This window comes from Macaca mulatta, chromosome 1, assembly GCF_049350105.2.
Source record: "Macaca mulatta isolate MMU2019108-1 chromosome 1, T2T-MMU8v2.0, whole genome shotgun sequence".
NCBI classification, from domain to species: Eukaryota; Metazoa; Chordata; class Mammalia; order Primates; family Cercopithecidae; genus Macaca; species Macaca mulatta.
The window spans coordinates 207,227,379-207,254,823 of NC_133406.1; the positions used below are offsets into that span (position 1 = coordinate 207,227,379).

Consider the following 27,445-nt stretch of genomic DNA (forward strand, 5'->3'; position numbering starts at 1 on the left):
AAATTCCCACCTTCTATAAAGATACCAGTCATATTGGATCAGAGCCCACCCTAGTGACCTCATTTTAATATCCATAAGTTTGGTAAAGATCCTATCTATTTCCCGTAAGGTCATATTCACAAGGAGTGAAGTCATGAGCATATGAGTTTCGGGAGACACATTTCAGCTCAGCACTTGAGCACCTGCCAGGCCCAAGTGCTCTCTCCCTGAGACCTTCCCCGTCTGATAAATATAAGGAATGGTGGTGCCACCATTGTGCCAGGGACAGCTGCCTTGGGCCCACCCCGTGCACTGTGCCTTAACCCTAGACAACAGGCACAGTCGTGCCACTGAATCCCTGTGATGGGACCGGCCACTCACTGTGCTCCACGTGTGATGAGCCCACTTGTCCTTGTAAAAATTGTCCCTATGTGGCCACTTCAGATTCTCCATTGACTCCCCCAACAGAAGAGGCCTAACTACCCCCACAGAGCCCTGGCCTTGGGCTCACTCACCCCTGCTTCCCCAGCCCGCACCTTGGGAAATGCTCCCACAATGGCCACCCTGCACAAGGGGCCCCTCTGTCCCCCTGAGGTTTCCTGGACGACAAGCCAACATTCGGGGCTAGCGTCCCTCCCTGGGATGGGCCTGTCTCTGCTGCTGAGGTTTGCAGCCTCCAGAGGCCCAGTCCTCCTCTGAAGACTTTGCCTGTGTAGGGAGGCCAGGGGGCAGCGAGTTGCCTTCAGACACCTAGCTCCTCCACCAGGAGTTGGCCCAACATGTGAGAGGCACAGCAACGTCCAACGGGGCTTCCACCCTGTAATGGGCCCCCTCCTCCCACAAGTGTGTGACCTTCAGGACTCGCCTGGATGTTCGCCTTCAGTCCCAGGCCCAGCTACTCCCTCAGCGTTCACCTGTCTGCCACAGTCCCAAGGACTCCTGTGGAGCCACACATGGCGCCGGGGTACCTGCCCCCCTCAGACTTGGGCTACACCCCCATTAAGGCTTCTCATTTGGGGTGATCCCAACCTCTCGGCCTAGGTTGTCTCTAGGGCCAGAGGCCTAAGTACTCCCACAGAGACCTCATCGTTTGTGATAGGCCCAAATAATTCTCCCTGACCATAAGCCCACACTCTCTGTTTACACCTTCCTCTGCCATATGGAGCTGCACCTTGTAAGCAAGCTCTGACCACTCTCCCCAGGTTTTTTCTCTGGGGAAAGACCCAGCTTCATAAACGAGTCATTATCCTCACTGAGGCTGTTTCTGGCAGACAGACCCAGCTCTCTATGGCCCCTCGACTTTCCTTAGAAGTCCAACTATGGCCCCTCGACTTTCCTTAGAAGTCCAACTCTTTACTCTTTCTCAAAATTCCTCCAATTGACACTCTGCACTTCCCATGCTAGGGTCTTCTTTTCTCTTCTTCGAGTAAAGATTCCCATTAAGTTCTTAGTGGCAGCATAAAGAACTCCTAGCCAGGCCTCCTGGTCCTACATGCTTAATGTGTTCCGTGACAATTTCTCAGGAGGGTTCTGTTTATAAAGAACTTGGGGAAATAGCTAAGACGTACAACTGAACTGTCCCCAAATGCTAGGCATCATCATTATTAATGTCTTAAAATAATGTCATTTTGGTTGAAATGGTGTCTACCTGATTATGGCACTATTTGGAAGTGTGTTCCCACTGTCACCACTTGTGTCCCTTTAGAACAAACCCACCTGCCCCCGTGAGGAGTCCTTCTTTGGGGAAGTTCATGCTTCCTCCTCTTAGGGTTTATTTCTGCCTTATATGGCCCTCTTCTTCCAGGGGAACAGGCCCTGAGGTTTCTCTCAGTGTCATGGTACTCTCACTGAAGTTTCTGTCTTTTTTTTTTTTTTTTGAGACGGAGTCTCGCTCTGTCGCCCAGGCTGGAGTGCAGTGGCGCGATCTCGGCTCACTGCAAGCTCCGCCTCCTGGGTTTACGCCATTCTCCTGCCTCAGCCTCCTGAGTAGCTGGGACTACAGGTGCCCGCCACCGCGCCCGGCTAATTTTTTTTTTTTTTTGTATTTTTAGTAGAGACGGGGTTTCACCGTGGTCTTGATCTCCTGACCTTGTGATCCGCCCGCCTCGGCCTCCCAAAGTGCTGGGATTACAGGCGTGAGCCACCGCGCCCGGCCGTTTCTGTCTTTTTGAAGAGCCTAGATCCTTCCACTGGAGATGATTCCTGTAGGGGAGGCCCAGCTGCTCTCATCAAGGCTGCTCCTGGCTTCTCACACACAGCCACTCCCTTCATTCCGTCCCCATCTCTAGGTCCACATGGTTACCCTGAGCCTTTCTGCAAAGACCCAACCCATCCCATTGGGTTGCCTCCCTGGGCAAAAGGCTCCCTGCTTTCGCTAAGACTTTCATTGCCAAATGGTCCAAACCCCGGTGCCGCAGGGCCAGGCCTGTCCTGGGGCTGAGCAGCCGCCCCACCCGTGTGGCTGCGCAGTTTTTGGCACACCCAATTACCTCGATGATTTCCCAGGGAAACCTGCCCAATTCCTCCCCTGAGACTGCCCTCTGAGGTACTGAATGGAAACACAGCCACCATTATCACGTGAGTGCTTAGGAAATGTTAGCTTCGAGATCCGCGTTATTGACGTTGTTATTACGTATAAGAAACACATCTATTTCCAAGGAGCATCCAGCCGGTCCCAACTACTTCCACTGAGGATTCCCACTGTAGGAACATTCTTTCCCCTCCCACTGCCAATTTCCTGAGTGGAGTGGGCCCAATTACTGCCACAAAGGCTGTTCTGTGTCCTGTGGACCCAATTCATCAAAGGCCTTGCTCAGGAATCTCTCACTGGCCTCTCCCCGATGGACTGACCTCAGCTGCTTCCACGGAGGCATCTCCTATAGAATCAGGCCACCCACTCTCATGGAAGCAGCTTCCCTGCTCTTTGAAGGGACTTGCTTTATGATAGTCACACGTCCCACAGCCCAGCTACTCCCTCTGAAAAGCTTCTCACCTTGCCACAGATTTGACTTACTCCCACCAGATTTCTTCCTTCCTGAGAGGTTTTGATCTCTCGGAGTTGGAAAGAACCAATTCAACTCCTCCCGTCGCCGCTTCCTATGTCTGGGAACTTGATCCTGGTTGTGAAGGTTCAATGAGATAAGCAACATGAAAGGAGTTAGGCCAGCGCCTGGCCCCCAGTGGTGTTCAGTGAATAGAGGTCCAGTTGAGCAATGTCTTCCTTGAGTCTTCTTTTCCTATGGAATTATTAATAATAGATACTATTTACTGAGCTTTCACCATGTGCCAGTACTGTGGAAAGAGCTATGCATGTGTTATCCTACGTAGTCCTCAAAATAATCATTCTATACACAGGAAAACTGAAGCGTACAGAAGTTAAATTACTTACCCAAAGCCAACGACTCATACATGACAAAGGTCCATCTGAGTCCAAGTCGTGAGGCTTTACCACTATGCTCTCTGCCACTCCTATTTTCTGGTCGGAGAGAATAAAGCAACTTTTTCTTCCAATCTTTTCCAGCCTATGAACTTCAAGAGTGCCCAGACCCAGAGCCCTTTGCCAATGGCATTGTGAGGGGAGCTGGCTACAACGTGGGACAATCAGTGACCTTTGAGTGCCTCCCAGGGTATCAATTGACTGGACATCCTGTCCTCACATGTCAACATGGCACCAACCGGAACTGGGACCACCCCCTGCCCAAGTGTGAAGGTATGTCCCTCCCTCATCCCCAGCAGTTCTTCCTCAGGTGCTCGTAGAGACTGGTCCAGAGCAATCCCCTGTTCCACCTGCCTGCTCCATGGGATCTCCAGGGCTGGAGGTCCAGGCAAACCATGGTCCATCCTGTTTTCACATGGTGTGGTCCAGCGTCTCCACGGAGAGGGTCCTGGTGACAGGGCTCCGGGCCAGCACTAGGGAGGACCTGGAGGAGATGTAGGCCACAGCCAAGAGGAAGACATACCCAGCCCTGGGGAAGATCCACCCTGACAGGCTGGAGGACCCCCATTGGAAGGGAAGGTTCCACGTGAGGGAGTGGGAGCCCAATGTATGCTGAGGGCTGGAGAGGTAGAGTTAATCCAGGCACCTGCCCAAAGGGAAAAGAGGATGAAGCCTCTTTCTAAGAACTCTCTTGCTCCCCTCTTCATCTTCCCCCTCCCTGCTCCATTATACTCTCCTTCTACACGGGACTGGAGAGACCTGAGTTGATCTATCAGGGAGCTGGAGGTGGCACTTCCTTGGGTCTTCTTCCTTACCCAGAACCTGGATGGAAGGTGACCAAGAGCTTGTGCTGCCTCCACCCTCATCTGCACACTTCAGTTCCATTTGCCTTCCCTCTTCATTCTGGCAGCCCAGCATTTTCCTGGAGGAGAGGCAGGAATTTGTCTTGAAAAAGGAAGCCTTAGCAAGGGCAATAACCCAGGAAAGAGTGCCCCAGGTCTGGGATCAGATTACCCCAGGCTCCAATTCAAACCCCTTTGCCTCTCTGAGCTTCAGGTTCTTCCTCAGTAAAATGGAACTTCTCATTTATATTTCACAAGAGCTGAAGGATTTCACAGATGGCTCACTCTCAGACTCAAACTCTCAGTTTAACTCTCAATGGAAAGAGGTACCTTGTTTGCGAAACTGAGCCGTTCTGGTGTTGGAATGTAAAACCGTGATTTCTAAAACTATTATAGCCTCAGTTCATTTTTCAGATTTTCAGAGCTCTGCTGTGCGTAACCAGTGGGTCATTCCACAATTGTTGGCCCATCACGTGCTGTGCAACAAGCCTCATCGTGGGCTTTCTTCCCTTTTCATGCCTTGTTTGTCTCTTTATGGCATCACGGGAGAGAGAAAAGAGCAGCGCTTTCTCAGTCTGCTGGCTTGAGCCAGAAGCTCCTCTTCTTCCTCAGAAACCTTCTTCCCTTGGCTTCTCTAACACCATACTCTCTTGCTTTCTCCCATGTCCCTTAGGGCAAATTTTAAGCCGCTTAATATAGCACACATGACCCTTAGGTTAGGGCGTAGTCCCTGCTGACCTCCCATATTCTCCACTCTTACAGATTTTATGTTCCAGCTAAGCTGAAATACTTTGTTTTCCAGTGTGCCATGTTTTCTTGCCTCTGGGTCTTAGCATATGTTGTTCCTTTCCCATACAGCATTCCTCTCTCTTACCTTGCCTACTTAGCCTTAGTCATCCCTTAGATCTGAGTATAAATGTGAATTATACCAAGAATCCAAGGCCAGGCGCAGTGGCTCACGCCTGTAATCCCAGGACTTTGGGAGGCTGAGGCGGGTGGATCACGAGGTCAGGAGATCAAGACTATCCTGGCTAACACGGTGAAACCCCGTCTCTGCTAAAAATACAAAAAATTAGCCAGGCGTGGTGGCGGGCGCCTGTAGTTCCAGCTACTCGGGAGGCTGAGGCAGAAGAATGGCATGAACCTGGGAGGCGGAGCTTGCAGTGAGCCGAGATCGCGCCACTGCACCCCAGCTTGGGCGACAGACCGAGACTCCATCTCAAAAACAAAAACAAAAACAAAAAAAATCCTTACAAAACCAGATGCAGGGCTCCCCAAACACCCCTGTGGCATTCACAATGATGACATGGTCCAGCCTGTGCTACAGATGCTGGTGTGTTTGGCTGTGTCCCAGTAGTGTGCGTGCCTGGGACAGAACTAGAGTACCTTGCTCCCCACTGTCTCCCAGGCAGTGCCTGGCACCCAGGAGATATTCAGCTTATGTAGCAGGGATGGCGTGTACCTGTGCACCACCTTCGGGATGTATGTGCATTCACAGGACCCCTGGCCTCTGCTTGGAGTCTATTGGGATTCTCTCTCAGTCTGGTCTGCCCCGTCCAGATGTCTGCTCGATGCCTCGTGTCAGCTACAACACTCATTATTCTGGACCATGGTGTTTGGGGATTTTTGTCCACCATCCCTGTCTGTTTTCCTCCCTGGTGACTGACTCTGAATACCATGAAGATGTCAAAGTCTCTTCATCCCCCTGCCTGAGGCCTAAATCAGTGAGACTAAAATTGGGTGTTGCTTTTGGGGAACAGGAAGATAAGGAGAGAGGATCTTATCTACATAGCAAATGCCTCCTCTTCCGGCGCCTGGGCTGAACATTTTGCCTGCATTGTTTCACCTCATCACCACCACAATCCTATGGGGGAGGTATTCTTAGTCTCATTTTACAGGCGAGGAAATGGAGACTCAGAGAGGCTGAATTACTTATCTAAGAGTATCTGCTCAATAAATGGTTCGGCTATGATTTGAACCCAACCTTAGCCTCACCCCAGGAACCCTCAACTCAAAGTCTAGACCACTAGTACCGTTCTAGAAAGAGCAGATCAAAGAAAGAAAGATTTTCCCAATTTCTTAGCTCTTCCCAGCAAAAGCACTGCAGCTCTGACCCTAACATCTGCTTCCTCCCATTGCTGGGAAGGGAAAGGGGACAGCTTCAGTGCATCCTTTCTTCTTGGCAGTTCTCTTCATAAGAAAGAGAAAGAGGGAGGCTGAGGCAGACACACAGAGGGGCCTGCGGTGACAGTTGAGAGCTAGCCAGGGTGTTCTGTGTGGGGACTGGTGGGTAGAAACAGGTGTGGCCATCGTCAGCTTGGCCTCCCCTCCCACATCCCACCTGACCTCCCTGACAGGATGATTAGTTTTAGGAGGTGGGAGTTCCTCATGAAGCCATCTGAATTCTTAGGTGGGTACCGAGGCCCTGCACTTACGTTTGTGTTCCCTTCTTGGCAGTCCCTTGTGGCGGGAACATCACTTCTTCCAACGGCACTGTGTACTCCCCGGGGTTCCCTAGCCCGTACTCCAGCTCCCAGGACTGTGTCTGGCTGATCACCGTGCCCATTGGCCATGGCGTCCGCCTCAACCTCAGCCTGCTGCAGACAGAGCCCTCTGGAGATTTCATCACCATCTGGTAGGCCGGGTGCCGTGTCAACAGCCAATTAGATAAGAGCATTAGTGGGGTTCTACACTGGATTGCCAGTCAGTTACCTATTGGTTTAGAAAAACCAAGAGCTGAGTGGTTTTAAAGGCTGTCAGCCTCCTGGGTTTCAAATAAACATAGTGGAATGGGACTCAGCTGCAATGGGCCATTATGGCTCCTTGAAGGGAGAGGAATGGGAGGGCAGTGGCTCCCAGGCTGCAGCCCTGCCAGGGCCAGGGAAAGTACCAACAGGTGTGTTAATGGGAATAGGTGTGAGTACACAGACTTTTCTTAGTATTTCCGGAGTTCAAACCAACATTCTACATGTACCTGGGCTAAGCCACCCAGACTAATTGAAGAGATTTGAAGTGAAATTTTGTGATGTCCCATTGGTCATCTGGTGCTGAGCCAGCACTTTTCAGCAGAACTTTCTGCAGTGATGGAAATGTTCTATGTGTATGCTGGCCAATATGGTAGCCACTGGCTACAGAGCATTTGGATATGACTGAGGATCTGATTTTTAACTGTTATTTAATCTTGATAATTTAAATGTAAATAGCCATGTGTGGCTGGCAGTGGCTGAATTGGACAGCTCAGCTCTGAGTTATGTAGTTATATATAACAAGAGTTAATTTTAAATTGGGAATACAAATTAGCATTTGATATGTGCAGTTTCCTGGACAGTTTCTTCCCAAACCACTGGATCTTTGGAAGAGCACATAATTTTAAAATTCCTTCGTTTGGTGGTTACTGCCATTCTGGGAATCATCAGGGGTTAGGGGAATTCTCTTCCAAAATTCCCAGACTGCCCCGGGTTAAGTTCCAGCATGATTTCCAAGCAATGGCTAGGAACAGATAGGAGGGGTTAGATAAGGTTTCAGGGAAGAAATCCTTTGCCCCAGAAGGCATTGTGGGTATACTCTTTGCTTGGAAGACAAGGAAATGGAGCCGGTGTGCATAGCAGCAGGTTCCTACACCAGCTCCTCAGCCCTGTCCTAGTGCTGCCCCAGACTGAGAGGACCTGTGGTAAGACCCACACCCTTGCTCCATGGAGCCTGAATTTCCCCCAGGAGCCCATTGGGCTGGTGAATAATCAGGTGAATGAGGAATCAGTGTGAGCTTCACCGATTCTATCAACTATGTTGGGAGACCAAGTTGGGAATGGTTGGGAGAGGTATCTAGGGCATGGTGTGGGGAAGTTTGGTACAAAAAGAATCATAGCTTCCCACTCCAGGTCTGTCCTAAGGCCACCGATGGCACCAAGTGGAACAGGCAGCTGTGGTGACTAGTGACATGCAAGGACTTTGTTTCCTATGTACAGGGATGGGCCACAGCAAACAGCACCACGGCTCGGTGTCTTCACCCGGAGCATGGCCAAGAAAACAGTGCACAGCTCATCCAACCAGGTCCTGCTCAAGTTCCACCGCGATGCAGCCACAGGGGGAATCTTCGCCATAGCTTTCTCCGGTCAGTATGGAAACCTGGCCTGGTGGGAAGGGCCAGGCTTTCAAGTCAAGGCTGAGCTTGACTCCCAGCTCCACCATTTGCAGATCAAGTGACCTTGAGTGAGTTGAATAACCTCTTGGAGCCTCAGTGTCTTCAGAGTTATGAGAATTAAATGTATTAGCCTATGTGAGAGCTCTCAGCGCAGGGTTCTGTAAATGCAAGTTTTCCTCCTATTCCACACTGCCAGGGCAGAGAGGCACAGAAGCCCAATCCTTGGTGCCAAGTCCACTCATTCATATCAACTCACTGGCTGAGTCGTCCCTATACCTGTGCCCCAGCTTGTCCCTTAGCATTTTCTAGCACGATCTCCCTCTCCAAAGGGATCTAGGGCCTCTGCTGACCTCTCAAGGAGCACTGTGTTTTTGTGCACAAATGAAGGCATTGTGATTTCGAGTAGGAAGAGTATGAACAATTCAGGGTAGGTATGTCTTTATTGGCAGCCTGTTTTCTTCTATGATTCCCAAGTTAGGGATCTGGATATTTCCTCATTTTTACTATAGTGGAATTGCCTAGAGAGACTTATAGAATGTTCTCTGTGGACTTGTGCCCTTCTATGGAATGATGCACATATTTGCAATTTACAGATCACTGCAGATATTTTAACCAGAAATCAGGAAAGCTGGATTTTATTCCCAGCTCCACCTGGGGCCAGCTGTGTGAAACCTTGCACAGGTCCCTTCCCCACTTGAGACCTCAGTTTCTTCACCTGTAGAATTACAGGTTTGGAGTTTGTGACCTGTAAGAATTCTGTGAGGTAGTAAGGCAAATATCCTAACCCTCATTTTACAAATGAAGAAATGGGGCAAAGGAAGGCTCAAGTACTTGCCCAAAACCATGTAGATAGAACTGGAAACAGAACCCAGCCCCTGCAGTATCTGTTACAGTATCTGCTCTGGTGTGACTATACAGTGTTACTACATCCTGCATGCACTCGCAGAAACACACTAAGACCGTGAAAGAGGCAGTGAAAGAGACAGAAACTGACAGAAAGAAATAAGGATGTAAAGAGCCTAAGCAGCTGTGACTGCCATTCCCAGGAGCTATCATCCAGGGTGAGTGCAATGTGGGAATGAGACTCTGCCCCCTCCATCTGCTCAGTTCCCATGCCCCTCTTGTTGGGCACACTTGTCGCTCCACTAATGAGATCCAGGCTTTAAGACTCTGTCATTTTGACTTGTGACTTTCCTATAGAGTGATAGAGTATGGACTTCAGAGTCACAGACAGGTTCAAACCTTGGCTCTGACACATATAAGCTATGTAACCTTGTCTGTTGTTTCACCTTTCTGAGCCTCAGTGTTATTATGCACAAAATAGGAATAATATAAGTACTTAACTTCTTAGAGTTAAATGAAACAATGCTTGGAAATCCTTAGCTCTAGGCACAGAGTACAAAAGATGATCAGTAAATTATAGTTCTAATAGCCATCATTGTCATGATTATTTGTATTATATTTAGATATTGACAGTCTTGGTGTGAAGTTACCTTGATGCTAGGCCAGGTCTCTTGTTCCTATTCCTGAGCCCTCACCTGTACCAGAACCAGGTAAAGGAGGCTCAGCACAGCCCCAGGCCATCCTTATTTCCAAGTTCTTCTAAGTAAGGTCTTTCAGTGAGAGTGCTTGCCTAAGGGCATAGTGCTCTTTCTGTCTCTCAGATGAGACATAAGGCCCTTGCTATGGTGTAAATGCTTAGGTCCCCCCAGAATTCATATGCTGAAATCCTAACCCCCAAGGTGATGGTATTAGGAGGTGGGGCCTTTGGGAGGCGATTAGGTCAGACAACAGAGCCCTCATGAATGGGATTATTGCCTTTATCAGAGACCTACAGAATCACTGCTCTGAAGCCTTCTCAGTGGAAAGAGCTAGGAAACACAGAGGCCCAGGCAGGTGGATCACCCAAGGTGAGGAGTTCAAGACCAGCCTGACCAACATGGAGAAACCCCATCTCTACTAAACATACAACATTAGACAGGTGTGGTGGCACATGCCTGTAATCCTAGCTACTCAAGAGGCTGAGGCAGAAGAATCGCTTGAACCCAGGAGGCAGAGGCTGCAGTGAGCCAAGAGCATGCCATTGCACTCCAGCCTGGGCAATAAGAACAAAACTCCATCTCAAAAAAATAAAATGAAAATAAAGAAAAGAAAAGAAACACAGGAAACTCATTTGCCCCTTTCACCACATGAGGACCCAGCATAAAGACAGCTGTCCATGAACCAGTAAGCAGGCCCTTACCAGACATCAAAATTGCCAGTCCCTTCAACTTGGACTTCCCAGCCTCTAGAACTGTGATGACTAAATTTCTGTTGTTTAGAAGTCACCCAGTCTATGGTAATTTGTTATAGCAGCCTGAATGGATTAAAACAGCCATTCGTTCCCAGCTTAGACCATAGCCCAAGGCTTCATTGACCACAGGAGCAGGCAAGGGTCTGGGGCAAGAGAGGAGGAACTGCTGTGCCCAGATCAGCAGGTTCAAGTGGGAGAGGCACTGGACTAGGGGATGATTGAGCAAGAGAGGCACATTCCATGCCTCATAGAACTTTTGGTAAGTTGTGGAATTTATCCTACATATAAAAAGTATATGTAACACATATGTGCAGTTAAAAAAGTAATAAAATGAACACCATCATTAAGCCTAAGACAAAGAACACCTAAGCCTTTGAAGCTCTGTTCCTTCCTCAACACATTCCCCTACCCTACCCTGAGAGTTAACCATGATCCTGTACTTTTGGTTAATCATTCATTGCTTTTCTTTTTATTTTACTCCATATCTGTGTCTCCAAAAATATGTTCTTTAATTTTGCATGTTATTTCTGTTATGTAAAGACAATCATTCTATAAATGTTCTTCTGCAACGTGCTTTTCTCACTCAAAATTGAGTTTTTGAAATTCATGTTGGTGCATGTGACTGTACTTAACTCATTTTTCAATGCTGTATGATTTCATTGCATGAAAATATAACCATGTATTTAGTCTACTGTTAACACTTAAGTTGTTTCATTTCAAGCAGTATGAACATTGTTGCTTATTCCTTATTGTGAACACCTACAAGGGTTTCTCTTCAGTACATGTCTGTGTGGAGTTGTGAGATTGTAAATATCCACATATTTAGTTTCACTAGGTAATGCCCAATTTATCTTAGAAGCAGTTATAACAATTTACACTCTTCCCAGCAACTGAAATAGAGTTCCTATTGCTCTACATCCTTGAAAACACGGGGTTTTAGCAGACTTTACATTTCTACCAATCTGGAAGATGCATGAAATGTCATTTCACTTGTGTGCTTGTGATGAGGCAGAGCATGCTTTCCTGTGTTACTGAGTGTTCATGCTTCCTGCTCTGTGAAATGTCTGCTCCCCAGACAGCTTTCCTGCTCCAAGGAGAGAGAGATAATGAGCAACTAAGAGGACAAAATTTTTGTGAATCATAACCAATGCTACAAAAGACATAAAAGGATAAGATAGTAAACAAAAACCTGGAGAATTCCATGCAAAGTAATTGTGGAAAACCTAAGAGTGGATATTCAAGATAAGAACTAAAGAAAAAAAGGAGCTAGACTTGCAAAAAGTGGACACTGAAAGTGGGGTTGGGGAAAGAATTTTTGCCTTTCTCCAGGCAAACAGCCCTAAGGAACTTTCTTTTCATATGAGGATCAATAAGAAAAAGGAAAAACACCTTAAGGAGACCTGTGAAAGATTTTATAACATTAAAAATTAGAACATGAAATTTGAATTACAGAGAAAAATGCCCTTGAAGAAAACATGGTTTAGGAACTAGAAGTAATGGAAATAAATTTGGGGAAGCATCTTCTTCTAGTATAAATCTAGATAACATAGACTCCAAATAACAGGTGAAATGTTCAGACAGCACACAAATGAAAAGAAAGGTCTGGCCAAGAGATAAATAAAAGAAAAGCTAAATCTCTTCCCTTCCCCCCTTGAACAATTCAGTCCTAAAGCTGTGAGTTGGGACAAAGCAAAGATATCTAATATGGTTTGGTTGTGTCCCCACCCAAATCTCATCTTGAACTGTAGTTCCCATAATCCCCATATGTCGTGGGAGGGACCAGGTGGAGATAATTGAATCATGGGGGCCAGTTTCCCCCATCCTGTTCTCATGATAGTGAGTTAGTTCTCACAAGATTTGGTGGTTTTATAAGGGGCTTCCCCCCTTTGCTGGGCTCTCATTCTTCTCCTTCCTGCTGCCATGTGAAGAAAGACATGTTTGCTTCCCCTTCTCCCATGATTGTAAGTTCCCTGAGGCCTCCCCAGCCATGCTGAACTGTGAGTCAATTAAACCTCTTTCCTTTATGAATTACCCAATCTCAGGTATGTCTTTATTAGCAGTGTGAGAACAGACTAATACAGCATCCATACTTGTCAGGCAAGAGGGAGTGTGAACCACTGTAGCCCAGGCTGGGGTGTCAGGGGGAGCCACACTGATGGGCTGCCTGGCACGGGCAACTGGAGTTTAGGTATCTGTACAGGGATGGAGCTGGCACAAGGTGTCAGAGCTCTGTGCAGGATGAGCAGACACCTATCTAGGGTATTGGAGCCCAAGCAGAGGAAGTCGGGCATCCACACAGAGAAAGATCAGCCCAGCAAAGGAAGTCAGAGCCCAAGTAGAGTGAGGAGGGAGGGGTCAGCAGAAATGAGACCTTGGTTCCAGATGGGTTATTGATCAAATAAGTTAATACCTTAAGGACAATAGAAGGCAGGTGTCTCACTGTCAGAGAAGAGGGTTAGAACTATATAGAGAGCAAAAATTATAATATACCCAATGGTGTTAAATTTGAATTGGATGTATCAGTGTGAGCTTATGGTTTTCAATGTGTAGAGAAATGGAAGAAAATATGAGTGTGTGGGTGGGGCATGTATGAGTACATGTGCGTATGCACATACATTTCTTAGCTCTTTCTACTGAGAAGGCTTCAGAGCGGTGATTCTTCAGTAGTAATGAGCACATCTAGCTCATTTGTTCCTGAATCTAGGCATTGGTTCCTAAACAACATTTTCTGCTAAAATGGTCCAGGGTTTCTTGAAGAAATGGCTGATCCCAAGCCTGGGGCAGAGAAAGTAGAAAACAAACCAGGAATATCTTATGGCAGAAAGTAAGGGAATGCCCAAGGCATGATGGAGACATGCCAAAGGGACATAGAAGCTGGCTTGGAGGGGTTCTCACTGACCATATTGGGAATAATTTGAGAATCAAAGTCTTTTAAAATAGCAAGAAATGGTGGTAACCTATTGAATCAAGCAGAATACTATGTATATCCACACAGACATTAATTACAACTTTTTTTTTTTTTTTTTTTTTTTTTGAGATGGAGTCTCACTTTGTTGCACAGGCTGGAGTGCAGTGGTGCGATCTCAGCACACTGCAAGCTCCGCCTCCTGGGTTCACACCATTCTCCTGCCTCAGCCTCCTGAGTAGCTGGGACTACAGGCGCCCGCTACCATGCCCAGCTAATTTTTTTGTATTTTTAGTAGAGACGGGGTTTGACCGTGTTAGCCAGGATGGTCTCCATCTCCTGACCTCGTGATCTGCCTGCCTCGGCCTCCCAAAGTGCTGGGATTACAGACATGAGCTACCACGCCCGGCCAATTACAAGTTATTTTAAGGAATGGGATATTTACATAACTTCAGACTACCCATCACCACACACACACATACAGTAATAACAAAGGGAAAAAAAAGTGGAGAAGACTGGAAGACACACCCACCTCATCCATAATGGGACAAATTGAAATCATACCCTGGCTGAGAGCACTCAGTGAGAAGAAGCTAGCATCAGTTCTGTGATTATCCAGTCGCAGAAGCATAAGGAGAACGTAATCAGGAGGAAACACCAGGCAAACCTAACTTGAAGGACATAGTGTCAACTCCCCGACAGGCAATCTTCAAAAGTGTAAAAGTCCTGAAGGTCAAGTAAAGACATGGGAACCATTCCAGACTAAAGGAGACCAAAGAGACATGATAATGAAATGCAACATGTGATTCGAAACTGGATCAATAAATTTTCAAGGAATTTATCGGAAAAACAGGTGAAACTTGAATGAGATGTGAAGATTCGATGGCAGTAATGTGTCAGTGTTAATTTCCCAATGTTGATGGTTGTTTTGTGGTTATGTGGGAGAATGTGCTTGTTTGTAGGAAATACACTAAGCTATTCTGGGGTTATAGGGCATCATGCTCGTGACTTACTAGCAAATGGTTCATGGAAAAAGATTTTTGTACTATACTTCCAACTTCTCCCATACCTTTGTGGCTGCTCCAAATTAAAACTTTTATTTCCAAGGGAAACTAGATACTAAAAAATAGTAAGACTGAAAAGAAACAGAATAGCATAATTTTCATCAGCACAAGAATCAGCAGAGAGAAGAAGCAACACTGTAGAAAACCAATGCAAAGATGGGGAGGACAAACCTGAAAATCTCAACACAAATACGGAGAAGGGCAGAGGCATGAAAGTGGTAGAGAGAAGATAGAAGATGAGAAATAAGGAGACCCAGTGGACAAAGAGCCAAGACACTGATAACAAGCATTCAGGAAGAAAGGAACAAAATGGAAATGAAAAATCTTTTCTGAGATGAAAGAAAACCTATGTATATAAAGGAGCTCTCTGTATACCAAGAGAAATAAAAAAGAAGCTGGCAATTTTTTCAATTTATAAGGATGAGGAGTAGGGGAAATCTACGAGAATCCAGGCTGAGCAAGTTAGCTCAAGGGAACCGAAATCAGACAACTCTCAGGCTAATTTTTGACATTAGATTACAGAAAATGAAGGAGGTGATGTTGAAGGGGGAGAAAAAGTTGGGGGCTTCACGTGTGAATGCAGGAAATTGTTATTTGCAGGGATTCAAGATTTTACAATTAGTGCCACTCTATCTGAAGCTGGACTGTAACTCCAGGTGACTGTAACTCCGGATGAACTCCAGATGAACCAATAACTCAAAATAGACAAGATGTATAAAATAAAAGATAAAAATGGGAAGTGTTGATACTAGCTAAGCACAAACTTAAAGCTAAATAATAATGGATTCAAAGCAGTGCAATACAATAATTCTTAAAAGACTAAAAATAATTATTTTATATTAATAAATGTGCAAGAAGGTGGAAAGGGATAAGAGAATGTCCTTATCTTTTGTGAAAGTGGAATCAATATCTATTATCCAATTGCTGACTTTGATCACTACAGAAATAAAGATTTTGAGTATATATTTTAGTCACTAATATATTTAAAATAGAATACTTCTAAATCACTAAAAGAAAAAAACATGTAAAAGATAATCCAAATATAAAAGGCAGAAAACAAAGCAAACTATTCAAGGACAAAGATACAGCAAGCACAAAATAAGATAAAGCAGTGGAATAAAATCATTCAATTATAATGAAAAATGTAAATTTATTAAAGTTCAATTTCCTGTTAACAAACAAAGATTCTTAGTGATCTGGTTTGGCTGTGTCCCCACCCAAATCTCATCTTGAATTGTAACTCCCACAATTCCCATATGTTGTGGAAGGAACCTGATGGGACGTAATTGAATTATGGGGGTGGGCCTTTCCCGTGCTATTCTTGTGATAGTGAATAAGTCTCACAAGATCTGATGGTTTTAAACAATGGGAGTTTCCCTGCACAAGCTCTGTCTTGTCTTGTCTGGCTCCATGTGAAACATGCCTTTCACCTTCCACCATGATTATGAAGCCTCCCCAGCCACGTGGAACTGCAAGTCCAATAAACCTCTTTCTTTTGTAAATTCCCCAGTCTCAGGTGTGTTTTTATCAGCAGCATGAAAATGGACTAATACACTTAGATTAATGTAAATAATATTCAACTATATTTTCTATACCAGGAACATGACTAAGACACTGTGACACAGTTTAAAGATAAAAGGATGGCCAGAGATTATATTGGGCAAATGTAAACAACAGCAGTAACAATCAAAGAAAAATGCAGAATTCATAATATCTTCAGGGTTCATCCATGTTATAACATGTGTCAGAATTTCCTTCCTTTTTAAGGCAGAATAGCATTCCACACATGTGGTCTATATTTATTAATAACGTTAGTATAGACCACATTTTGTTCATCTGTTCATCCTTCTATGGACAGTTGGGTTGCTTCTACCTTTTAGCTTTTGTGAATAACGCTGCTAAGAGCATGAGTGTACACATATGTCATGATAATTTTTTAAGTGATTATCCATTTAGGAAGGTTGCAGGAAGATGCCCACTTAGTGATAGGTGGTTTGAGAATTGCATATCAAAACCTTAGCACAATATGGTTAGCTACACATTCAAATCACGTTGTGGTGCTTGTGCCACTCATAATGTTCTCTTTAACTGCCCCTCTCCCATGGGCACTTGGCAGCTGTTTCTACATTGTGACACCCCTCCACGCACACACCTGCCCCTCAATCACAGAAGCTTGGACCAGAGGTGGACACCTGAGCTGACTGCAGCAGGGGCAGTCAGATGTTCTCTCTTGGGAACTTGAAATAGGACCCAAGAGATTCTACTTTTGCCTGGACCCATCTCCTGAAAAGAGAAGATAAAAATCCAAGTGCAATGAATTGCTGCTCTTCTACTTTCCATGTGGACCAAAAAGTAGAAGAATCCTGTGTGCAGAAAGAGAATGATTGAGACATGGGAAAATTTCCTTGGTTTCTGATGGCCCTTCAGTTCCTTGTCCTCTACCTTTGTGAAGTCTGGCTGCAAATCCACCCTTCGGTTCTCTTCTCTGAGAGGCTTTTTGCTTATTCTAGCCTGAATTGATTTATTTACATCCAAAGGTTCCCAATGAATACAACCTAGGACCCGGTAATCCTACTTCTGGGAATTACGCAAAGATATTTGCATGAAGATATTGCTTGGTATGTTATAACAGGGAAATTAGAAATAATCTAAATGTAAAAATAGTAAGACATTAGGTATTATAAATTTAAAATATATCCTCAGAGAGAGAGAGATTTAAAATATATCCTCAGAGAGAGAGAGATAGGGAAAGATACAGTCATTACAAATCATTCATGTACAAACCTGGGCAACATAGTGAGACTCTGCCTCTACCAAAAAAAAAAAAAAAAATTAGCTGGGTGTGGTGGTGCATGCCTGCAGTCCCAGATACTCAGGAGATTACTGTGGGAAGATCACTTGAGCCCAAGAGTTTGAGGTTACAGTGAGAGCTATGATTGTGCCACTGCACTCCAGCCTGTGTGACAGAATGAGAACCTGTCTCGAAAAAGAAAAGAAAAAGAATCATTCGTGTAGAATACAATTCATTGATTTAGGGAAATGTTTATTTTATATTGTTCAGTGCAAAAAGCAGGTGATTTTAAAAACTCAGGTGATAGTATCACAAGAAAATACAGTGATTATGGACTCCCTCCCTAGACCACACTCACCACTCCTTGTGATGTTCTGAAAAAGAGATACAAGCAAGAAACAAAGGTGAAGGAAGGCATTTCAATATTAGCTGGGCATGGACTCCAGATTCAAAAGCAGAGCCTCAGTCCTTGGGTAAGCTCAAATGAACTATGTGAGCTCACGTTTTTTTTTTCTAAGCTAATTTGGTTTTAAAGGTTTCAAATGAGGCTGAGTGTGGTGGCTTATGCCTGTAATCCCAGCACTTTGGGAGGCCAAAGTGGGTGGATCACCTGAGGTTAGGAGTTCAAGACCAGCCTGACCAACATGGAGAAACCCCATCTCTACTAAAAATACAAAATTAGCCGGACGTGGTGGCGCATGCCTATAATCCCAGCTACTCGGGAGGGTGAAGCAGGAGAATCGCTTGAAACCAGGAGGCGGAGGTTGCCGTGAGCCGAGATCACACCATTGGGATCCAGCCTGGGCAACAAGAGCGAAACTCCGTTTCAAAAAAAAATAGATAAATAAAAGCTCCAAATGAAAGGCCAATCCAGCACACCCAGCAGCTTGAGGAATAATGTTCCCAGGAAGACGAGAGGGACCATTGCTCACAATGGCTGCTGCTGAGCCCACTGCTGCCTAACATTAATAAAGCAGCTGCCCACTGCCCAGCAGTTCACATGTTCACACACACCAGAATCTGGCTACGCTCTCTCAGCACCTCACCCTCTTCCCCCCAGGGGAAGAAGGAGGGTATTCACAAAATGAAATGGGGAGTCAGCCTTGGATGTCCCCTGCCCCAGAGTTCTGTAGCAATAACATGGTAGATACAGTGGGATACCATCAACATGGTAAGAGAGTGTGTGTGTGTGTGTGTGTGTGTGTGTGAGAGATGGGAAACAGGAAGGGCATGTCTGTAAAAGACCCAAGATCCTACAGCAAAATCTTTACAATACTTATGCCTAGATAGTGAGAGTTGGGAAATTTTTGTTTTGCTGCTTTTTAGTATCCCATAAGCTTCCTCCATTAAACAGACATTCGTAATTTTATGGCCAGGCACAGTGACTCACACCTGTAATCCTGGCACTTTGGGAGGCCAAGGTGGGAGGATCACTTGAGCCCAGGAGTTTGAGACCAGCCCGGGCAATATCATGAAATCCTATCTCTATCAAAAAAAAAAAAATTGTAATTAGCCAGGTGTGGTGGCATGAGCCTGTAGTTCCAGCTACTTGGGAGGCAGAGGTGAGAAGATAGTTTAAGCTCAGGAGGTCAAGGCTGCAGTGAGCTGTGATTGTGCCACTGTACTCCAGTCTGGGTGACAGAGCAAGACCCTGCTAAAAAAAAAAAAAAAAAAAAAAAGTAGTTTTACAATGTAATGGAAAATGACCCCAGTCAAAACAGTTATCACAAAATATAAAGTACCCAGGCTGTATTTAAGTGGATATTTGTTTTTATTCATTTTTTTCCTGGAAAAGTTTAGTATGCCTTAGAATTTTCGAAGATAACTATGACTCTGGGAATGGAAGGCACCAATTTTTTTTAACTTATTAAGAAAAAGTATAATTGGCTACATAAAAACTTAATACTTCTACAAATCAAAAGTGCCATAAATAAAACCAAGCAAATGATAAACTGGGAAAATATAATTAACCAGCTAAGGTCAACCTTGAATATTCAGAGTTCTTCAAATTTATAAGAAAAATAGGGACAAAGAAGGTCTTTCATAGCTAGACCTTCTTTCTGTCTAGAGTTTTATAATGTCTCAAGCTGCAAGGTTTCACAGTGCACTGGATGTTGATGACACAGTATGCAGTGCACAGAGGTACTGTTTTGTCACGCCATATTTTTGGGTGATCATGAAGTGATGTTTTAAGTATTTAAACTTCTAACATACTGGTTTATCACAACTCTTTTAATAGACAGTTAAAAAGAGAGATGCAAATAGGCCATTAACATGTGAAAAATGCTTAGCCTAATTAGTTATCAAATGCCAATTAAAATAAAATAAATGCTGCTTTTTTGTTTAGCAATTTAACAAAGATTAAAACAGACGACTGTCTCTCCCAGCTGGCCCTAAGTTCTGTGAGGGAAAGGGATGTATTTGTTTTGGTTGTTCTTGTATCCTCAACACCGGACACAGTGCCTGACCCAGGGTGAGCCCTCCATAGACAATCATTACACGAACTGGGTAAAAGAAGAATGATGGCGCCCAGTGCTGGAGGAACTGTCACTCTGTTCACAGTATCAATGGGAACCGTTTTCCTGGAGGGCAAAATGGAAGCATGCAGCAAGCGCGGATGTGGCCCTGGTTTATGTTAAATCAAAGGTAAACCCATTTGGTTACCTCAAGAGTGCCTCTTAGTTTTAGCACCCACATTTCAGAGAGCTTACATATCTCTCAATACAATACATTTCAGCGAATGCATCTACAGAAAACATTTACATTTAGATCCCCCAAAACATAATACACCATTTTAAATAAATCTATATGCAGGGAAATCTCAAGTTGCATTCCAACTACAGTTGGTAAAATGTCAGAATCTCATGCGGACTTTTGGAAAGGGGCTCCAATTCCATGGCGGGGATGTGTGTCTCAGAGGCTGCTGGCTCTGAGCTGTCACTCCATGCTGTTCATTGTGAACTGTACTCTACCACCTAGCGCCAGTCCTGAATGCATTCCCACCAAGCCTTTCATAGCTAGACCTTCTTTCTGCCTAGAGTTTTATAATGTCTCAAGCTGCAAGACTTCACGGTGCACTGGATGTTGATGGTACAGTATGCAATGCACAGAGGCACTGTTTTGTCATGCCATGTTGTTGGGTGATCGTGATGTTTTAAGTATTTAACTACTAACATAATGGTTTGTTGCATATATTTAGGTATTTTATTTTGTCTTAATTACTTTTTGGATTTTGGGTTGAAGTACAACACAGTATAATTTTTTCCCACTTAAAATGATGGGATATAGACTCCTAGTTAATATCTTTACACAGAACATTTGATTTCCAGGAAAGGATTACTGACATTCAGCAGGAGACATCTGTACTTTCAAAAGGGTTATGTACTTGAATCCTTTCTAGTCAAAAAAGAAAAAGAAAAAAACCATAAAAGATGCATTTATAAAAAAAGATTTCATTGCAGCTTTATTTTAAATTGCAAAACTTTTGGAAACCTAAATGGTTAACAGAGTATCTGTTAAATACATTCTAGTAAATCTGTATGATTAAATCCTATGAAGTTATTTCAATCACATTTTTGAAGAAATTTAATTATATGGGAAATTCTTGCAATATAATAGTAAGTATGCAAAGATCAATGCAAAATATATAACATATAATGCAAGTTGTGTAAAACAAAAATATTTATATATGCAGAGAATAAACACTCCAAGAACGTACTGTAATTGGTTAACAGTCACTATCTCTGAGAGGGCAATGGATGAGTTTGATTTCTTCCTACTGTTCCATAGAATAACTCAAATTTTCTTCAATGATAATGATTATATTTGTATTATTAAAGAACACTTTTTTAGGCTGGGCGCAGTGGCTCAAGCCTGTAATCCTAGCACTTTGGGAGGCCAAGATGGGCGGATCACGAGGTCAGGAGATCGAGACCATCCTGGCTAACACAGTGAAACTTCGTCTCTACTAAAAAAATACAAAAAACTAGCCGGGCGAGGTGGCGGCCGCCTGTAGTCCCAGCTACTCGGGAGGCTGAGGCAGGAGAATGGCGTGAGCCCGGGAGGCGGAGCTTGCAGTGAGCCGAGAGCCGGCCACTGCACTCCAGCCTGGGCGACAGAGCGAGACTCCGTCTCAAAAAAAAAAAAAAAAGAACACTTTTTTAATATAGCACGGATTGGGGTGATTGGAAATAGTAACGATAATAACAATAGCAGCGGCAGCAAGAGCAGCTAACACTTGTATAGCACTTGACTCTGTGCCAGTAATAAAAGCCAGGTTATGAACCCACACTGAACTTTGCCTCAGTAAAGAGCATCCTGCCTCTAGCATCATCCAGTCTCTGCCCATAGGGATGAATTCCAGTCTAGAAAATTTGTGAAGCCAGAAGTATCTGGTCAAAGATCAGAAGGGTCAGCTTGTTAGCTGACTTCAGTGGGTAATCGCAGAAGCCACGTACAGCATGTAGATGCTCAGTGGTGGGAAGAATACAGGGTTTGGGGGCCGCCAGACCTGGATTCAAATCCTGCCTGTGCCACCTAATTCCTGTGTGACCTTGAGGAACTTACTTCACCTTTCTGAATCTCACTTGCTCACGAGTAGAGTAAGAGCACCTCACGGCGCAGTCAGATGTTGTGAGGGTTTGAGTGGCAGCCTATAAAACACCTAATATCCACGAGGCACTCAGAAAATGCTCCTCTCCCACCCTTCAGTGCTGGTGATGATGTCACTGACTTCTTAGATCTCCCCTCCTTTGTTATTATTGATTTCAATGAGGATGACAGAAGATAAGCAAAAAGGACTTGGCTAAACTTGCCCTGTTTGCAGATAAGTACTCATGAATATCTGTGTGTGAATAAATGAGGGATGAGAAAGTGAAGAATTGAACAAATGAATGACAGCATACCTGGAGAGTGATGATCTTACCCTGACTTGCCTGCTTTTATCTTTTCAGCTTATCCACTCACCAAATGCCCTCCTCCCACCATCCTCCCCAATGCCGAAGTCGTCACAGAGAATGAAGAATTTAACATAGGTACCACCTCCCAAGCCAGCAAGAACTGCGAGCCCAGGACTGGGGAAGGAAGGGAAGGTGGCGGTGGGAGATGTTGGGCCAGTGGACATTACTCCCTGCTCCTGTCTATGGAGAGAGAAACAGTAGGCCCTGTGCCAGCAGGTTCTGTCCACTGAGTTTGCACCCAAAATAAAATCAAAAGGGGAGCCAGGAAAACAGTTTTCTTCTGTGATTCAAGTCAGCATCTTTTTGAGAAATAAATCCATGCAAGACAGTATAAAATGTCCTGAAATGTGAAACATTCCGAGGCTCAGGCAAGGCTGAGCTGTGAGAGGGGAGCAGTTGTCTGGGTCATTTGATGGGAGCCGAGCTAGTTATTTAAGTCTGAACAGAACATGATCCTCCTCTGATTATCTCACCTGGAAGTGGGTTCAAGGTACTAATGGGTGCCCATCAGCCCTGACCAGACTTCTTAAGAGAGTCTACATGTTGGTCTTTCTTTGACAGGTGACATCGTACGCTACAGATGCCTCCCTGGCTTTACCTTAGTGGGGAATGAAATTCTGACCTGCAAACTTGGAACCTACCTGCAGTTTGAAGGCCCACCCCCAATATGTGAAGGTAATTGCATGGATCCGCATCTGTATGGGGCCTAGAAGTTCCTCCTAAACAAAGCCCTTGTTTTGTTCCTCTTTCTATTCCCAGTTCTTAGCTCAGTTACTGCCCCATAACATGAAAGTTCCCTTGGTAAATGTTGTCTGATGAATGAATGAGTGCATGAGGAATGAATGAGTGATCACTCTAGATAGGTTCTCTGCCCTCTTCTGATGTCTGAACCTGTGAATTGGCCACAGTGGCCACATCTATTTCCATCTGCTTTTTTTTCCTTTCCTGGAAATTTCTTGGAATTGCATACTGAGTACTGGAAGGAGGAAGTCCCTCCCTGGGCCCTTAGGGAAGGGTAGGCTCACACACCATCCCTGCTTTACTGATGCATGGATGCACTCAAGGTGCTGTGTGCCAAACCAGGCAACTGAGAGACCACAGCAGTCTTTATTCCAGTGTACTATGCCTTGACAGAAATGAATTCTCTTCAGCTAGTCACCCCAACTAAGATCAAAAAATAGTCTCCACTCATCAGGCATCTGACTTAAGGCAAGGTACCTGATTGTCCTGCCCTCAGTCTTCCCTTCTATAAACTGAGGATAATGATAGTACTTATGCCATGGGGGTATTAAATGGGTTAATAACATAAACCAGTTTAGGATGATGCCTGGCATGCAGTAATTGCTCCATGTCTGCTGTGAATATTATCACTAGTGCAACTACTGTTTCTAGAACTACTGCTACCTGCAAATATTCAGTAGCCTATGGGGAAACAAGTCAGCCTGTCCCTCACTTCTGGGAAAGCAAGAGTAGGAAGAACCTGCAATATGGACTGTCAGTGAGGAATAGCAGACCCGGTAGAGGCAGGAGGGGACCACGAGGCCTAAGAGAACTTAAGTATCACCACATCTCAGTGCCCTGTGCTGGTCATCGGATTAGTGAAATCAGGAGCATGTCAAAGCTAAGTGAGTTTCCTCCTAGAAGACATTTGTTTTCCTTCTCCCCTTAAAATTAAAAAGGAAGCTCTATTGGGAAAAGTCAGTGAGTACCTTTCAAAGCTACTCAGGCAGAAGCCTGGATGAGTCCTGTGAAATTCTGGGCCACAGCAAGACTCTGTCTAGGAGCCCAGTCCCAGTGCTGATTACCAAGCCTCACTTCTCTGAAGGCAGAGGTGAGATGGGTGGACAGCCATCTGTCTTCTACCCAAAATAGCATTACCTGAGATTGTAATCCAGGGATTAAATTTTGGCCTTGCAGTTCCAGAAACTCCCTTTTACCAGTGTCCCAGAGTCCAGCATACCCAGGAAGCCTGTCTAAAGGCACATCTACTGCAAAATACTGATTTCTCTGTGTGCAGTGATCGGAATACTTACAACTATTGTCAATGCACACCTTTGTACTGAAAGAACAATGTAATGAAGAAGCCGATTTAGTCCTCAGAACTTTGCTTTGGTGTCCGCAACCCAAGCAAATGGCGGTGGATGGTCCTCAAATTGCTTTCATGCTGTGATGCTTGCCTGTGCTCCAGGACAGAGCACCTCCTCAGTGCTGGAGAAGGGCCTCTCTGAACCAGCAGCTTCCCACCCATTCATGGTGATGACAAAAAAACCAATCCTGCTCCTCCAGCTCCTCCTTTTCTAAGTTCCAAGCTCAATGTCTTCCTTAGAATGACATTTTTTTCTTTAGCTATATTAATCCTACTAATTAGGCCACAGCCAAGTTCTGGGACCTTTCTGTCCAAGATGCAGTTATCATCATTCCCTCTACAATTTATTGCAGCACTATGTTGCATGCTTTACATATATTATTTCATATTATATATATTTTTTGTTTGTTTGTTTTTGTTTGTTTGTTTTTTGTTTTTGAGATGGAGTCTCGCTCTGTCCAGGCTGGAGTGCAGTGGCACAATCTCGGCTCACTGCAACCTCCGCCTCCCGGGAAGCAGTTCTCCTGCCTCAGCCTCCCGAGTAGCTGGGACTATAGGCACGCACCACCACGCCCAGATAATTTTTGTATTTTTAGTAGAGATGGGGTTTCACCATGTTGGCCAGGATGGTCTCGATTTCTTGACCTCATGATCCACCCGCCCCAGCCTCCCAAAGTGCTGGGACTACAGGCGTGAGCCTCTGCACCCAGCATATAATGTTTTATATAATGCTCACAACAGCCCTGTAAGCTCTGTGTTATCTCTGTGTTGGAGATGGAGAAGCCATCACACAGAGAGGAGATAACTTGTTCAAGACCACACCAGTAGTAAGCGGCAGAGATGGGCTATAAATCCAGGTATATTTGACTCAAAATCCCATGTACTTACATCTGCCCTATACAGCACCGTCTTTGTTCAAATAAAACCTATTTTATAGATTATCTCCTTTGGATCTGGGGAAGCATTACTGCTGTCTGTATGTATATTCCATCCTCCCCTACTCAAAACCAGGTAGTAGAACCCACAACTTAACTAGGAAGTGATTCCAACCAACTGGCGAAGCCCAAGTCCCAGAAAGACTGCAATATTGACACAGGATCTCAGGCCACCTCATGTCATGGAGCAGCACAGTGATGGATGTGGGATCTGACTTGAATGTGCTCAAATGCTGATTTTCTAATGGTTGTCTTTTGTACTGGGAAAAGCAAATGTGTTGGCCGTAGTTGCATCTCCACCCCCACATACTTGGTGTTTCTCTTTCTTTCTCCAAGTGCACTGCCCAACAAATGAGCTTCTGACAGACTCCACAGGCGTGATCCTGAGCCAGAGTTACCCTGGAAGCTATCCCCAGTTCCAGACCTGCTCTTGGCTGGTGAGAGTGGAGCCCGACTATAACATCTCCCTCACAGTGGAGTACTTCCTCAGCGAGAAGCAGTATGATGAGTTTGAGATTTTTGATGGTAAGTCGGTCACATGCTGCATAGTTCTCTGCTGCAAAAGACATGGACTTGCTCCAGAACCCAAGGAGTCTGTGCTGCAGTTTTCCTATCAGGGCCTGCCAGAAGCTCCACAGGATGTCTTTCCCTAACCACAGCAACCCCAAGGCCGTGGGACCTGAGGGGTGGCATGGCCCAAGCAGCAGAGCTGCTTGTACTGCAACTTGAATCTGTTACCGAACCTTTTCTTAACTATAGCTCCCATTCAAAGCTGTTCCTGTTAATGTCAACAGATAAATGCGTCATACCAGTATTCCCAAGTGAAGAGTGTGCTTCCTCCAAAACCCAGAGATCTACCAAACTGCTGCTGCTTTGGCTTTAAGAGGGAAAACGTGCAATAATTTGCCCTTTAATTTGGAGGGCATGTCTCAGCATGCTTCAGACCACTGGACCCTAAAAATTCCACAGCAGAACTTTGTAGGATTTATCTCTTACCCTCTGGAGCACATGCATCTTGCAAAGGCATCTTGCCAAAGCACTAATTGTCCCTTCTCACTCCTCAGATCCGATTAATATCATGTCCTCAATAGAGTGAACCAATATGTTATATTCTGCAAGATGTCCAGATGGTCCACATCCCTTTATACTCTATTATGACAGAGAGCAGGAGAAATAACATAGCTCTGGGGGAAACCATGAATGTATACTGTTGTCTACCTCATGTGAATGCAAACTGCTTCTGATCCTCCTTTCTGAAGGGTATGAAAAAGACTACATGGCCAGATCAATAGCTACATTCTATGTAACCAAGGCTGTGTTAATCTGTTCTAATAAAGATATGCACCTCACAGCTGCTACAGTTGAGGCTCCTACTTTATTAAGTGTGTACTGTGAGACAGACCTGGTCCAGGACTCCATTTATTCTCAAAACAACCTCCATATACCCCTCCTCTGACAGAGTAGCTGTGATAATGCTTTGGACCCCCAGGTATCAGCATCAACTATCATCCTGTATCCAGAAGTCTTTGATATATCTGAACATTCCCTTGTCTATAATATTCTGTTTTCTGAGTACACAGTAGTAGGTGTTTGGGGGGAAGAACTGTAGGAACAACTGCTATATACAATTACTGTCATTGTGGAGGGTCTTTTTTCATAGGGACCCAGCCTCTTGGGAAATGAAACCTGGCTCAAGTCTGCAAACTGGGCAGAGGATTGCACCTTTCCGCTGGGGGCAGCTTTTCTCACCCTGCTCATAGATCTACTCACGATCTATTTTGTTCATCTAGTCATACTTGTTTTGGCTGCTCTTCTTGGCTTCCTATTTACTTTGCCCTTAGGAACATCATGTTCTATGAGCCATCTTTGTAGATCCCGTAGGCCAGGCTCTCCCAGCTGCCATTTCAGCCTTGCTTCCCATTTTAGTAATTACGCCAACATTGCTGCTGACTGTTAAGTAATTCCACCTGGCTTCTGTATTCTAGGACCTTCTCATCCCCATTACTGCTAGGGAG

At 44.9% G+C, this 27,445-nt stretch overlaps 1 protein-coding gene across 1 annotated transcript in view; it reads left to right on the forward strand.

The window, feature by feature from the left end:
* The window catches only part of CSMD2 (CUB and Sushi multiple domains 2), a 649,885-nt gene that overhangs the window by 551,068 nt on the left and 71,372 nt on the right, over window positions 1-27,445 (forward strand). Inside the window, exons 42-47 of the mRNA XM_015134762.3 lie at window positions 3,500-3,688; window positions 6,715-6,892; window positions 8,223-8,368; window positions 22,404-22,484; window positions 22,971-23,084; window positions 25,767-25,955. Coding sequence (XP_014990248.3) covers window positions 3,500-3,688; window positions 6,715-6,892; window positions 8,223-8,368; window positions 22,404-22,484; window positions 22,971-23,084; window positions 25,767-25,955 — 897 coding nt within the window. The remainder of the gene's footprint in view (window positions 1-3,499; window positions 3,689-6,714; window positions 6,893-8,222; window positions 8,369-22,403; window positions 22,485-22,970; window positions 23,085-25,766; window positions 25,956-27,445) is intronic.